Consider the following 15197-nt stretch of genomic DNA (forward strand, 5'->3'; position numbering starts at 1 on the left):
TCGTACATGAAGTTTATCTCTTAACGCTGAGAAGCAGCAATATGTGTCTGCTTCACCTATGATAAGAAGATAACTAACGATTCTCTCGTTTATATGGGGCAAATAGTCGTAGACAAGAATTGTTGAAAAACATTTCTCTTTTTATTTTTATTTTAAACATGAACTTGGTAAATGACCACTGGAAATATATTGACATAAATGACTTATTTGGATTACTGAACATTGAGTTTTGAACAGTAATGATTATGATCATTATAATAATTCTCATCGACCCAGAGAAGCCACGTCAGTTCTTATAATTCTTCTCCCACCCCTTTCTGCACAACACGATAATGTTATTATTACACTTCTTTATTCTAAGAAGGCTTTGTATCGGCCTGTCAGGGATCGAATCCACGACTTATTCGGGAGGCAGGCGCTTTACCGCTGAACCACTATGTCTGGCTCAATGAATGATAACAGGCGGATGTGTTGATATTATGAAGCAAAAAAAAGAAGATACCATATCATAAGAAGTTATTGTACAACAGAGAATGTGTAATTGCGACGAAAAAAGAAACATGCTGCGGTGCTGTGGACATGATAATGAGATAGCAATATAGACATGATAGAAGGTAGTGAATGAGAGAGGGTGGGGGGAGAGGAGCAGGGGGATGAGATTAAGAAAGAATGGAAGAGAAGTGAAAGGGAGAGAATTTATGTTTATTAACTTGTGAATACTAAGATAATAATGTCCTAATAATTCTTTGAGCTGCTAGGGTCTCTTAAATACCATTTTCTCTCTTCAAAGCTCACTTGTTGCTAATAGAGATCCCTCGAATACAAATTTCCTGCTTTCGGCTCGATTTCACAAGCAAGATTTTTCTTGTCAGCCTGCATGATCCAAACATTTTCTTTCGCCCTCCGCTTGCTTCTACTCTAAAACTTACAAGTAATTAAACCAATTTATAATGCCCCTTTTCTAGCGAAGGAGCTTGCAGAAACAACGTCCCAATTATAAAAACTGGCTACAAATTATTTCATAGCCAACGAGCTCTCCTAAAGATATACAATTGCACATTAGCCTCCAATGTCTGAAGATCAATGCCACCATTTGAATTGGTTGTCTCCATCAGTAGCTCATCCCTTTGTTGCCTTATATTATTTTTCAATGATTTTCAGATTTATATGTATACATGTATAATCTCCGATATAGAAGCCCAACCTCACAGATCTACTTGTTATATTCCTGTCTGTTAATCCTAATGGAATTGTTATCATTCGGACATTCCCCTATGGTACATTTTGTATGCTCAATTATAATTTAACAATCTTGAAAGGATTTTATAACATAAAGCTACAAACAAAATTATATATAGACAACATGAACACGGTAACATTTATTAAATATTCACAGCTCTATAATGCACGTATTTTTTTAATGCACTATCCACTATCTCGCCGACAGCAGACGTTACAATTCTCACAGTATCGTTATCATATCTTGCAAATATTACAAAACAAATAAATGCCTGATTATTAATGTACACAATGCATCTCATGATGACAATTCACAATTGTGCTGCTACGAAGGGAGGGTTTGAAAGGAGTATGATGGCCCCATTACTTATAAGATTGAGATTCAGGGTTCGAATCCCACAGCGACACTAAATGTCTATTCGCACGACGTTTAATACAATGTACTACAACACGGTAGAGTGATATTGTCGATGTTGTTGGCTTTAGTAATCAAAACACCCTTGCCCATGCGTCACTCCATCGTCATCATCATCACCATCATCATTACCATCATCTTCACCAACACCATCATCAACGATATCACATTTTGTCAAGAGAGAACATAAAATATAAATATAAAATGTTTCATATACTGAAAAAAAGAAAGAATGGGCTACGATCTCAAAAGTCTAAAACAATAATTATCATTTCTTCAAATGATATAACCCTCCTCATCCCTCTAGCATGATTGATTTACCTATGCCCCTTTTAACGATCCACCACAAGTTGAACCTTTGATTGGTGAATCATTTTTATTCTTGAGCGTTGCTGTGAAAGGGACATGATGATACTTTCTGCACTGCTTGTCTTCTGTTTGATGTCATTCAGCCGGGCCACTGGTCCAGTAGTAATGACAACATCTGGGCCTGTCCAAGGTACATTATACAAAATTTGTCACAATATATGGATTTGTATGTCCTTTTAATAAAATTTTCCTTAATATAGTGGGTTTCTTTCTTACATCAATATGTCTGCAGTCATTTTATTTTATAGACGGATGGATTAAATTCCATTGATACCAATGTTGCGGATAGTTCATTTTACTAATTGAGATCACCCTTTTTTCATACGCCCGTCCTAGGAAGGACGTATTATGGTATCACGCTCGATGTCCGTCCGTCCGTTTGTCCGCCTGTCGGTCAGTTCGTTAACTTTTCCTTGTAAACGCGATAAGTTCAGTTTAACTTAACCTAGACTCAAATAATTTGATGTGTATGATACTTGCACGGATCCCATGAATTCTATTGATTTTGAGGTCAGAAGGTCAAAGGTGAAGTCGCCACTTTCAACTTTTTTTTGTTTGACCAATAACTCCATTTTCCGCGCTACAGGCGGGCGTATTATGTGCTCGCCTTAGCGAAACTCATGTTAGCATTTGCTTTACAAATTATCAAGTGTCATATTTAAGGTTGAATCTGAATCCTATTTCGATAAATATTTGTTTCCATGTCCTTTGTTTCAGTTGAAAATGAATTTCGCTGTACAATATTCAAGTTAGGGTGAATTTCTAATAGATTATCAGTCTATGACCATTTTACTATTACAGTTTAATAGTTATTTAATCATTCATTTTGAATAACATCTCCATTAAAAAGGATTCGTTGATCATTTGAGGGAAAGTACATACATCGGAGTGGATAACGACTTTGACGTCTTCTTCGGAATCCCATTCGCCAAGCCTCCCGTGGGCGACCTCCGTTTCGCAAACCCCGAGCAACCTGATCCATGGATTGATACATACGAGGCAACGACCTTTCGCCCAAGCTGCCCGCAGCCGATGTTTGGTAACAAGGATGAAGATTGTCTCTATCTAAATGTATACGCACCTTCTCCAAAGGTTAGATAAGAGATCAATTCATCATTATACACTCCAAAAAGAAGACAGATAGGCCTATAGATTAAGCTTGCATGTTTGCCAGGCGGCCGTGATCTGGCAGAACTACGTATCTCCTTTTATGTGATTCCGAGATATTCGAGTTTAAAAATTCAAAATTGCTTCTTTAGTTTTCTTTAAAAAAATGGATAATGACGTATCGGACTTTTTTGTTTTCTTTTGTCCTGTGGAACATATATAAGGAATTGGGACAAGAAAAAATTTGATTTCTTCATTAAATCTTGTAATTTTCTTGCCTGATTAAATCGACGACTACACTCCTAGCTTTTGATCAGGCAAAACTACGTATGTCCTGCGCATCGCAAAGTTTATCAGGCAAAACTATGTATGTCCTGCATGCGCATTGCAAAGTTTTATCAGGCAAAACTACGTATGTCCTCGCGTATTGCAAAGTTTTATCAGGCAAAACTACGTATGTCCTACGAATTCAAACTTATCGGGCAAAATTACGTTCAATGTATCGTATTACTAGGGAGTCCCTGGTATTAGCAAAGAATTATGAATTCAATATCAAACAAAATATTTTAATAAAATTCATCAACTTTCACCAAAAATACACAAATAAAAGAAAGTTGCAAAACATGCCGAATCCGTTTGTCTTTTTTTTAATGTCAGCTTCCAATCACACCCCACTCGCATATGAAATATTTTGGTCACTTGAAATGGATGTATTACCGCACGCATGATTTTTTATGGAAAAATTGAGACTGAAACAAAATCAGTGATTCAGTCTATCAGTAGATCTACTTAGTTAAAGATATAGATCTAACAGTAAAATTGTAGCTAAGATCTGGATCTTTTTTTATAAAGACTCCGTGTAAAATTATGTTAACTTGTAATGTTTCATATTTCTTATTCTAAATGTTAATTCTTAACGTCGGCCTACTGTGTCAGGTTAGTGTCTAGTCAGACTTTCATAGTCTTGAAGCAAACTAATGTTCCCTTTGGAACATATGGCACAATGGTGACTAATTCTAATTACAGTGTAGATCTATAGTCTAGATTTAACTCAAAAGTTAGATAAAATTCAATTGCGTTAATCTATAGGAAAATAGTTTATAAGCCCTTACTTACTCTAGGCCTACCTTAAAGTTTAGAAATGATGATCAGACGGTGATAGACTTCTAACGTATGATCTAACGTAGATCTAGTCTTTGATAAAATCTCATGTTTTATCATCTAAACAATAAAGTATACTACATAGTTTAGCTTACCTTGTTTCAGTTGGGAAATTTTGGTTTTGTCTATAGTTAAATTCAAAATCCGTTTCCCTCTCCAGCCTTACGAATTTGAAGCCATGGCACCACAGTGACTGTGGGAAGTTTAAATGGCGGCTCCTTATTGCGCTGAGCAACATTAGCTAACTGCGCGTGATGCGGTTCTCCCGACCGTAAGGTTACAATGCAGAAATGAGGGAGATACGTAGTTTTGCCTTATAAATCAACTCTTACTTTCGAAGAGATTGTTCTAACAAAACTATGTAAGTAGACTTACGTAGTTTTGCCTTTTCATTTTTGTCAAAAATTGAAAAACTACTTTTGTAAGTCGACTTACGTAGTTCTGCCTTTTAAGTCTTCTGATTTTTGAGACAATTTTACAAAAACTGGTTTTCGAATCTCAATAAATAGTTAGAGTTAGAACTTGAAATTTTGCCAGATGAAAGAGCACATTTAAAACTATAGGAAACTCAAAAAAACTGAAAAACGCCAAAAAGTGACTTATAGTTTTGCCAGATCACGGCCGCAGGGCTTGTGACATGCCTGTGTAATTCGGGCTCCATAGGGGGAATGGATGTAAAGGTTCGAGGTTCGAGTCCTAGGTCACGTCTTTCGGGTGGTGACCTTACAGGCCGATCCCAGGCGGAAACAATCATAATCATTAATCTATTTAAAAACTCAAGTACTTCATTACACACTCAAGCCCATACATGAAGTAAATTATGCAATTAAAACAAATGTTTCACGGGTGAATTTTCACAAATTGCCGTGTACATTTTTTGTAACACATCACTGTACCTTATTTCGACGACAAAATGTATATTATTTATTTAAGTTGAACATAAGATACCACTTTTCAGCGTATTGTTACCTATTTAGATAACGGTCAAGGTAACTTTTCCCCTACAATACCCCGACTTGGGGTAATATAAGACTTGTCTTGATAATGTATATGTAACATATATTCGAACCAAGTCATGTAATAATAATGATAATTCTTTCCCTTTAATAAACATGACTACTGTATGTGAAGTATTGATCAATAACTTAACAAAATACATTGCGAGTGTTATGAACTGTAAATGAATAAAGTAATATGGACACTTGCATGATACGTTAATGTTTTTTCTGAAATATGTAACCGTTTTAAAGCATCAGAGACTTTTTTTTTACATATGTGCTTACTAGTCAAAGTTTTTTATTTCATTTTCGCACTCTCGCATTTTTATCAGAATTCTTTTCCTTAAGCTATGATTATGAACATAAACTGAGTTTGAATCTAATAAAGTTGAGCTAAACTGAACACAGCATCTCCTTATTTTCATAGATCTGCTTTGCAAGAATACTTAAAAAGTATTCTTTACACCTAGTTACCAATAACAGCTATAGCATTTACATTTATTTTAATGCAGGATAAAAGGGCATTATAAATTAAATGTCTTGCTCACGGGCATAGTTGCCGCGGCCGAGGATCGAACCCCGGTCTTTTTTCATGTATAGCCAGGCGCCTTAGACCACTCGGCCACGGCACCTCCACTCGTATGTGAAAATAGAAATTGCGCCATCTCTTGTCTCTTTAATGAATAAGAATCTGACTGTATGGTGCGATCGAGAATTTGAAAGTTGCCTCAACAACATTACGGAAGGGGGTTGCGAGGGATAAACAAATCGGCCAATAAGAACATTAGATAAATAGCATTAGCAATCGCAAATCAGAAACCCATTAATGCTGATATGAAACATTTCATAAGCATATCTTGGACATAGTGTTGACTGAGGCAAACATACTGGTTGTCTTTGATCTTTTTTAAATTTTAGCCCCAGAATGCAGCCGTAATGGTTTGGTTTCACGGAGGAGCCTACAATGCTGGAAGTGGAGGTCGATACATGTATAGTGGAATCCCTCTTGCCGCTGTCGGCAATGTTATCGTCGTCACAGTCAACTATCGTTTGGGCTCCCTCGGTTTCCTTAGTACCGGTATTTACTTCGGCTTCACTGTAAAAAAATATTGGGTAAATTTTTTTTTACCACAACGAGGGTAATTATATGTCCAACCAGCTTCGGGCAGTATTTTACCCTATAAGGGAAGCATATTGTCCAGTATTAAAAAATAAGCAACAATTACTGTAGAATGGGTAAAATTTTCATCACACTGGATAAATAAAAATACCCCCCAAAGAGCCCTATGTTGGTTGGACGCATGATTACCTCCATGGTGCACTTTTACCCAGTATTTTTTAAAGAGTGTTGTGGCCCAAATAGTTCATTATCCTTTAAATATAAAATTCCAAATGACAAGACAATGAAATTAGTAATAATGATTTATACTGTAACTATATTGGCGTATTACCATGCATGCTTACTTTATCAGAAATATCTATGTGTTCATGTTGATGCAGCCTACTCTCGATGTCTCAAAGCAGCTGCTACAACAAAAAATGCAATTTCAAAGAATTCTGGTCAGGAAAAAAATTTCGTCTCCTGAGTTAACTTCTACACAGTGGAGATAAATTTTTTGGCTGATCAGAACATAACCTCCTGGCGGGGATTCGAACCCAACAACCCTGTGATTGAAATGGGAGAATCAGACCAAATCAGGGCCGGATCCAGGATTGACCGGTTGGGTGTTTTCAGTGTAGCATACAAATTTTTTAATGTTACGTTTTCTTTGTAATTAGATAATCATATTTCATACTCTTGATGTAAAAGGATAATTTTTCTTGTGCTTCCAATATTTCAGGGGACAACGCAGCGCCTGGAAACTTTGGCTCCCTCGACCAAGTGATGGCGCTTCGCTGGGTGCAAGATAATATCGCGTGTGAGCCTTATTATTAAAAATTATAAAAAGAATACACCAATGTTGTGTTTCTGTATGGCATTTATGTATAACGTACATGTTTGCCGTAAAAATTGATTGCATCCATAGTAGAACTTGCAACTATTGTCCATCATGTCCATTGTGACCCTGAAGAACAAAGTGAATCAGTTGATCATTATTTTATGAAAATAATTTTACAATACGATGTTTAGCGCCTCTCCCGGCAGCATTTCTCTTTTCTTTTCAGAATGGAATTTCGAATATTTCTAATAATAATAATAATGATAATAATAATGATAATAATTATAACACACACACACACACATATATACATATGTATATATATATATATATATATATATATATATATATATATGTATATATATATATATATATAGTTTTGTCATAACAACAGTCACATTCGAGTGAAGCATCTCTCTCAGTCCCAAAATATATGGTTTAATGACACAGTATTTTATTTTATTTAACAATAAATTGGAACTAAGTAAGAGAATCATATTCAGTTTCAACAAAAATATTACAGTCTTATATTCATATGGCCTCGTGACATTATTTAGATTTCGGTGGAGATCCAACCCGAGTGACTATCTTTGGAGAGAGTGCAGGCGCCACAAGCGTGGGATTGCATCTAGTGTCAAGTTTAAGTCAAGACTTGTTTACCTGGGCTATCATGCAGGTATTTCGGAGCTGACGTATTTAATTTGTCTCTTTCTATCTTTCTATCAATAAAATATTTGGTAACAATAAATGAAAAAAATTCCATAACTAGACATCTATTCGAATAAGGCTGGAATGGAATCTTTCATATGGTACAAAATTGATCCACTCTTAATTCTTTAGTCATTTTTTAAATACAAAATAATTGAACTTGTAAATTTTCTTTGATCAGATTGTATGATTGTAAAGAAAAATGTAAGTCTGATACTCATTAGGAAATCCCCTTATGTCTTGTGTGGACATTTTCTTCCTCATTCAAACTAATAAATGTACTTGACTTATATCTTGGACTATGTGTTCAGCATTGTACACATTTAACCTTCTTCCATATTTTAAAAATTATTTCTTGAGAAAATAATGTAAATTTCTCGATATATCGTGTGAAGAAAAGCGATATGATTGGTACTAATGTATTACATATTGCATTTCTTTAACCCTAAAAGGACTGGGCTATTTCAGATGTATTGAGGACGGGGGGGGGGGCATGAACCCCCCTTCTGATCTCGACCGCCTTTCGCCCGCGATCGCGCCGAACTTCGGCACACACATTATTTACTACATAATCTACAAGCTACTATAAAAATAATCTTTGTACAAAAAGTATAAAAATGAGCCATTTTCGGCATGGCATTGTCTCGTAAAAAGTCACGTGACGTCGCAATGCTATACCCGTATTTCGCGAATTTGGTCTCAAAAGTTGCGTGAGACTTCCCCCAAAAATGTTATAAAATTTTGCGGCGCTATCTTTTTGCGTTTCGGAAATCACGCGAAGCGTCGAGGGGGGGGCACTATTGCCCCCAGTCCTTATAAGGTTAAATCTATAGTAGATATGAGTTAACCTTAAAATTTTATTACAGAGCATATATTTATGATTCATTGATGGTTCCTTTTAAAGTCACCGTATTTTTATTTAATACTATGCCCTCCATATCTCTTTGTATACACACACTCACACCCTAACTCTCTCTCTCACACACACAGATACACACACACACATATATATGAACAAGATATTAAATGGGTGTCACGCGTGTATTTTTGTGTTATGCGACAGCCCTGGTCCGAACTATATGTTTAGATCACGCTGACATTTTTTTTTCAAACTTGCTTCTTTGTAGACTCTATTCAAATATGATTATACACGTTGGAATATAGCTGTTGCTTCCAAATGCAAAGATAACAGCCAGACATCATCTCTCTTGTCCTTTTTTAAGAGTGGAAGCACAAAGAGTCCTTTTGCTTACAATTCTGATTCGACTGCTGCCCGAAACGAAGCCTTTCAGCTTGGTAGCAATGTCGGATGTGACGCGGTGGATAGCCAGGAACTCATCGCTTGTCTCAGAACAAAATCTGCTGATGAGATCTTGATAGGTGGACTTAGGGTAAGCATCCCTGTCATGTTATTCTTGTCTGAATTTTAAAAGGGTACTAATGGGTCATATTTAGATGAATTACGACGGTCATATGACCTATAGCAATCATAACCCTCTATATTGTTAGCATATTTAATGCAACCATAATACGAACGCCAACTAAAAAAAAGAGGTCACCTTAAGAATGATCGTTCCTTCTTCCAAATTCAAAATGGTAACCACAAAATATTTATAGTCGAACCCATCAACTCTACAACAATTCACAGGTTCATCTTGAAATTAATTAGTATACTAGTATATCTGAACTGATATTTCACAACTTATCCGATCGATCAATCGGCATGATCAATACGATTTATATCTATCTACTTTTTGAACTCGCAGTTTGGCTTTCTGTCCGCACCTGTAGTTGATGGCAACTTCCTTACTGCAGACCCCGTCGTAATGTTAGAGAAGGGAGACTTCAAGCACCGGAACATCCTGCTCGGTACAAACCACGACGAAGGCACTTTGTGGGCATTAGGCATCTACCCAGACTACACAATGTCGAAGTCGGCTCCGTTTATGAGCAAAGAAGCTTACGATGAACATCGGGATGACTTTCTTTCAGGATACCTTGATGATATTACTCTGAAGGCTATGGATCAACAATACATGGACTGGAGCAAGGCTGACTACATGGACACCGACTACCTTGATCTCGTCGTCAGACAGGTAATCGATAAATTTAGGAAAGCATAGCCTACATCTATTCTGACGGAAGGGTTACTTTACTCTCTTTTAAGATGCATGTAGGCCCTACGTGTTTCAAATAGGTAACAAAAATTTGAACCCAACCTTGATATAACTTTCAATATAAATCCAGACTATTTAAAGGAGAGTTGACTATCAAGGAATGTTGGTGTACTGAAATCAAACCTACAACTTACTGTGTAATCAACATTGAGAATCCACAGCGTTTAAAGTGGTAATCTCAATATTATGAAGTAATAGTAAATGCATGTAAATAAAATTCCTACTGGATATGATTCTAAATTATGTTTAAAAGAAATCATGATAATCATTACTAGCTGTAGAAATGCAGAATATTAATGATATTTTCCTTTTGACACAGATCACTGACGAAACATTCACTGCGCCTGCCGATGCCACAGCTCGGGCATTCTATCAATATGGCGCCGGTGATGTATACATGTATGAGTTGACCCACGTACCATCTGTACCGGCCTACAGCTACAAATTACTTGGGCCTGGCTGGCTTGGCGTCACTCACGGCGAGGATCTCCAGTTCATCTTCGGATGGTCCTTCATCCCCCAAATGCAGGAATTGCGACGCAACCTTCGCTCCGACGAATTGACCTTCATGGTCAACATGATGACATACTGGACCAACTTTGCTAAGACTGGGTTTGTACATTAACATGGCTCTAAGTAGACCAAGAACTGAGAAGAGTTACGATGACGGAACCTGCTGAACTTAAGATTTAAGAGATATTGAAGTGGCTCGTATGATTAAGGTCGAAGAAAAGACCAACTGACGTACAGATGGGAGGCTTGGGGGCCATGGTTCCTGAAAGTTTCCCGACCAAGAAAATGAAAGGGGATGATATGCGATTTCAAACAAAATATCATGTCAATATCTATCACAAATTTTGATTTTTTATTTGAATAAACTCTTTTTTTTTTGCTCTCCTGCAACTTTTAAGAATGGCCTCCTCAAATGTTTGGTCCATTAAGCTACTGGATATGCCAACAAATAATTTGCAAAGCAGACTTTATTTTAAAATTATGCCGTGCAAAAAAATCAATTAACATGCACCTCTAACATTTCTGCCATGTCTAAATTGTATACAGGTATTGTGTGGAAGCTTTATTTGCTTCTTTTAGCTCTGCGCCTCAGAATAGCTTCTAGATAGATGGCGGATAATAAATGCTGTGTTTGATGAAAAGTAGTGGGCAGTATGATTGGTCTATGTAGCAACAATGGAATTTCATACCCATGTGATCAGTGTTTCATTATCATCATGATTATGGTTACATTTAACACACTGTTGCTTAGTGTGTTTCTTACCACCAGATTAACCAAAAGTCTCAGTGAGTTTCTGTTACAAATAACTTTTTTGACTCAGTAAAATACTGAAAAAAACTATATAATTTCCAGATTGATTTTGGCGATTGAAGAATTTTGTAATGTGATTGATTGTATTGTCAGGGTACTACGGAAAATAAAAATAACAATTTGAAGGTTTCTATAACCAGTGAAAAGAATTATAAGATTTCAGTGACAGTATTGAATAAGATAAACAATATTACTGAATTGTCATTGATTAAAAGAAATTATAATTTCAAGGATCTGAATTTCCATATATGCACTGAGGAAATACTAATTGCATCTATTATACTGACCCAATTTTTTCTCAGTAGGTTACTGATACCCATTTGTGAAATAGGTGTTTATATTATGTATATAGGATATTGTTTAAGATTGAAGTAAGTAAATAATGCATGGAAATTTATTTGTTGTCATTTTCCGTACTCTCCATGATATCTACCAATCGTTTTCTAACCCACCTTCTATCACTCCAGCACGCCTAATTCAGCTGAGCTTCCAACATGGCCAACTTATACGGTTCCAGAACTGGAATACATGGTCCTGGACCCAGACCTTATCCCATCTCGAGCTCTACGCGCCGATGATGTAGCATTCTGGAATACGTTGGTCCCAGAGTTGCTTAAGACTTCTGGTAAGTTTTGGAACGTCATAAGGCCATGCCAACTGGATAACCTCTATTTCCGATTTATAGAACGTGACATATTATGTAGGCCCTAAACCTTCTCTTCCAACCGTTGATAAATAAGAATCTCCATTCATTTTGCATGCAAATTTCCTTTAACCAACAGTTAATTATGTTAACCAACCTAACACTTTTTTCTGAGAATGTATCATGTCAACTTTTTAGCGAGATTATCTCGCCATCTCCACAATTCGATGGCACTTGTTACCTTCCGTATGAATGCGCAATATCAAGGCAAGAATTCAAGGATGATTCACTTGCTGAAAAAGAGAGAAAGTCATATATAAATTTACACTTTAGTACCGATCTATTTACTTCGCATAATCGGAAAAAAAGATTTATCAATAATTACACAGAAGACACATTTTGAGCTTTTATACAGTGCTGTTTACTATTGGAATCTTAAAAGTAGTTTTTCAATAGTTTTTAAACAACTTGCGCTTAATTTATTTTTAAAATTATATATTACATTTAAAATTTGTTGCCTATAATTATAAATACTTATTTAAACTATTTAAATAGCTAGGCTCATGTAGAAAACAGCGTTTTTCTGTGTAGGATAACTGAGTTTCCTGCTTGGAAAAAAATCAAAATTGCTCAGAATCTGATCTATTTTGACTTGTCTTTAGAAAATCCTTACCGTAATGATATATTACCGATGACATATTTTTTCGCTATATTCCTGTTATTTTTACCCTGTCCACTTCCTAGGCTTGAGCAAAGTGAAGAATGTCTGGTCTGCTCCATGGAAAACTTTCTAATCAGATAATTAGAAAGAGTCATAGGTGGCTCTTCCTATCATCCATACTGTACCAACCACGAATAAAACGGTGATCTGCACATAACATTATCTGCGTGTTATTATTGTTGTGATTTGTTTTCAAGTGCCTTTACTGTGAGAGAGAAAACGCGTGCTTGATTTGAATTGAGTGAATTTTTGAGCAATACCGCATCGACTTGACCACGATACCATTGCTCCAAAGACCACTGAATCTTTGTGATTGCAATATTACAACAGATTTATTTTTGTTCTTTCAGTTCAACTCGTAAACCACGTTAGCAGTGGAAAACACCCACAAACGCAGTAGGCACTGTCTTATCCTTAATATGCTAATGAAGATAAAATCAACCGGCCCGAACCCATTAAGGGTCTTAATTGTTCATGCCTACTGTTTACTATGCAAAATCCATTTCCTAATAGCGGGATTTCACCGGGAAAGAGCTATCGCCGGCGAACCATTTTGAGACTCTTTTATGGTCGAAACCCTTGAACAATCCTCATCAATCCTTCGGCAACGAAACCCACCAGATTTCCCAAGTTTAAATCTCGTATTTTCCATTTTGACTTTGGTTTTGTGCGTTGCTTATAATCTGCTTAATCGTAACTTGTTCTCGAACATAATTTATAGCAAAATATACAGATCTTTGCAGTAATTCTGATATTTATGTGCAGATGAGCGCCATCTTCTCCTTAATAAATCAGCAGTAATGCGTAGATTGTCGTGATGATGAATGAATTCAAAATGAATTTCAGTGTAAAGCATTATTTGACTTGTCTTACCATGCCTTACCCCCCTCTCTCTCTATATATCTTTATTATGTTTTACTGCGGTAAGCGATATTAATGCTAAGAAAACATTTGCATGTACATGATGGAAATCAGCATATCAGAGGAGATTTTACACAAGACGTGTTTAATAATGATCCCTTTGTTCCACACAAAAAACAACAAGAATGCGACAAATGATTTTTTGTCACATAAAATTTAACATACTAAATATCTACATTAGGGGTTTTCACTGTTATAAGTAACATCAGGCTGAAAATGATTATACACTTTTTAACAGTTTTTAAACAACCGTTGATATTTATCAGGTAACTAAAGAAAATAAACTGAACTGAGCCTTTTCAAGGTAGTAAGAAATGGTTATTACTTTTTTCTGAAAAGTGTGAAGAACATTCTTAATCATGAGTGTGTGGATTCGTTATTTTGTGCCTATGTGTGTGTGCGGTAAGACAATAAACCAACTACAAAATGTCATTTTTTAAAGATGTGTGAAATGATATGGTAAAAAGAAAGGAAATATTAAAAAAAGACTTTAATGTATATGTTTACTTATTCATGAATTATTAGTAATATCATTATATGTATTATTATTAGTAGTAGTAGTATTTTATCATCATTATTATTAATATTGTTATCATTGTTGTCATGATATGATTATCTATTCATTTTTCATTTTTATGTTTTATTTCGGAGGGGGGTGGTGATAGGTTTTTTTTATCCAGTCCATACATTGTGATATTTTTAGAAAAGTTGACATTAAATGAAAACATACTCTCTGTCCATCTTGATTATTAGCCTTCGTCTGCTATAGAGACCCATAAAGGGTTGCAGATATGAAATTGTCCTTTAAATAGTTAGAAAATACAAAGATGTCAAAGAAAACCTCCACGATATGCCACAAGCAATATAAAACGGCTCTCTCGAGCCCCGATAATAGGCCAAAAATTCATTTACCATTATAGGCATATATTCACGGTACTGCTATCACTGTCAAATATTGGGTCTCAAGCAATAAGTTTTCTTTAATCGGCAGCACGTGGATTGTGGCTGAGAGAACGATCGAAAGCAAAACAAATGCAACACGGTGGCGGATTTACAATAGCGTGTAAACGGCATCTTGGACTGAAAATGAAGACGCCGTGGTGTGATGAAGTCATCTACTGACGATAGAGGGAGTGAGCGGGAAAAGCCACTGACTGTTAGATGGACGTGGAGCCATCCCTTAATAGATTGGATTTAACATCTTCGGAGTATCAATCCTCGCCATTTCATTTTTTACTTTATGATATCGCATCTTTGTTCAATCTCATATCTCTTTTATTTTGATGTCACATCGCCTCTTTTTTTCGTTCCCAGTGGATTGTGTCTTGTGGTTTTATTGACGTCCGAGTCAAATAAGAAATTTTCTTCCTAGCAAAGTGGTCAAGATTTAAATGGAATCGAAAGGCCTAAATCTTCTTCTGCACTCAAACAAATCTGTGTAGCAAACATGAAACACATCGGAGGTCATTTTCAC

At 36.0% G+C, this 15197-nt stretch overlaps 1 protein-coding gene across 1 annotated transcript; it reads left to right on the forward strand.

Moving 5' to 3' along the window:
• The first annotated feature begins 2876 nt into the window (after positions 1-2876).
• Positions 2877-12959, forward strand: LOC121410690 (cholinesterase 1-like). The gene is made up of 9 exons (XM_041602938.1): positions 2877-3115; positions 6208-6367; positions 7131-7208; positions 7787-7905; positions 9161-9328; positions 9704-10033; positions 10434-10726; positions 11906-12063; positions 12826-12959. Exons 1-9 carry the CDS (start codon positions 3056-3058, stop codon positions 12873-12875), a joined length of 1416 nt encoding a protein of 471 aa, XP_041458872.1. The 5' UTR covers positions 2877-3055; the 3' UTR covers positions 12876-12959.
• The last annotated feature ends 2238 nt before the right edge of the window (positions 12960-15197 follow it).

This window comes from Lytechinus variegatus, chromosome 3 (assembly GCF_018143015.1).
Source record: "Lytechinus variegatus isolate NC3 chromosome 3, Lvar_3.0, whole genome shotgun sequence".
Lineage (NCBI taxonomy): Eukaryota > Metazoa > Echinodermata > Echinoidea > Temnopleuroida > Toxopneustidae > Lytechinus > Lytechinus variegatus.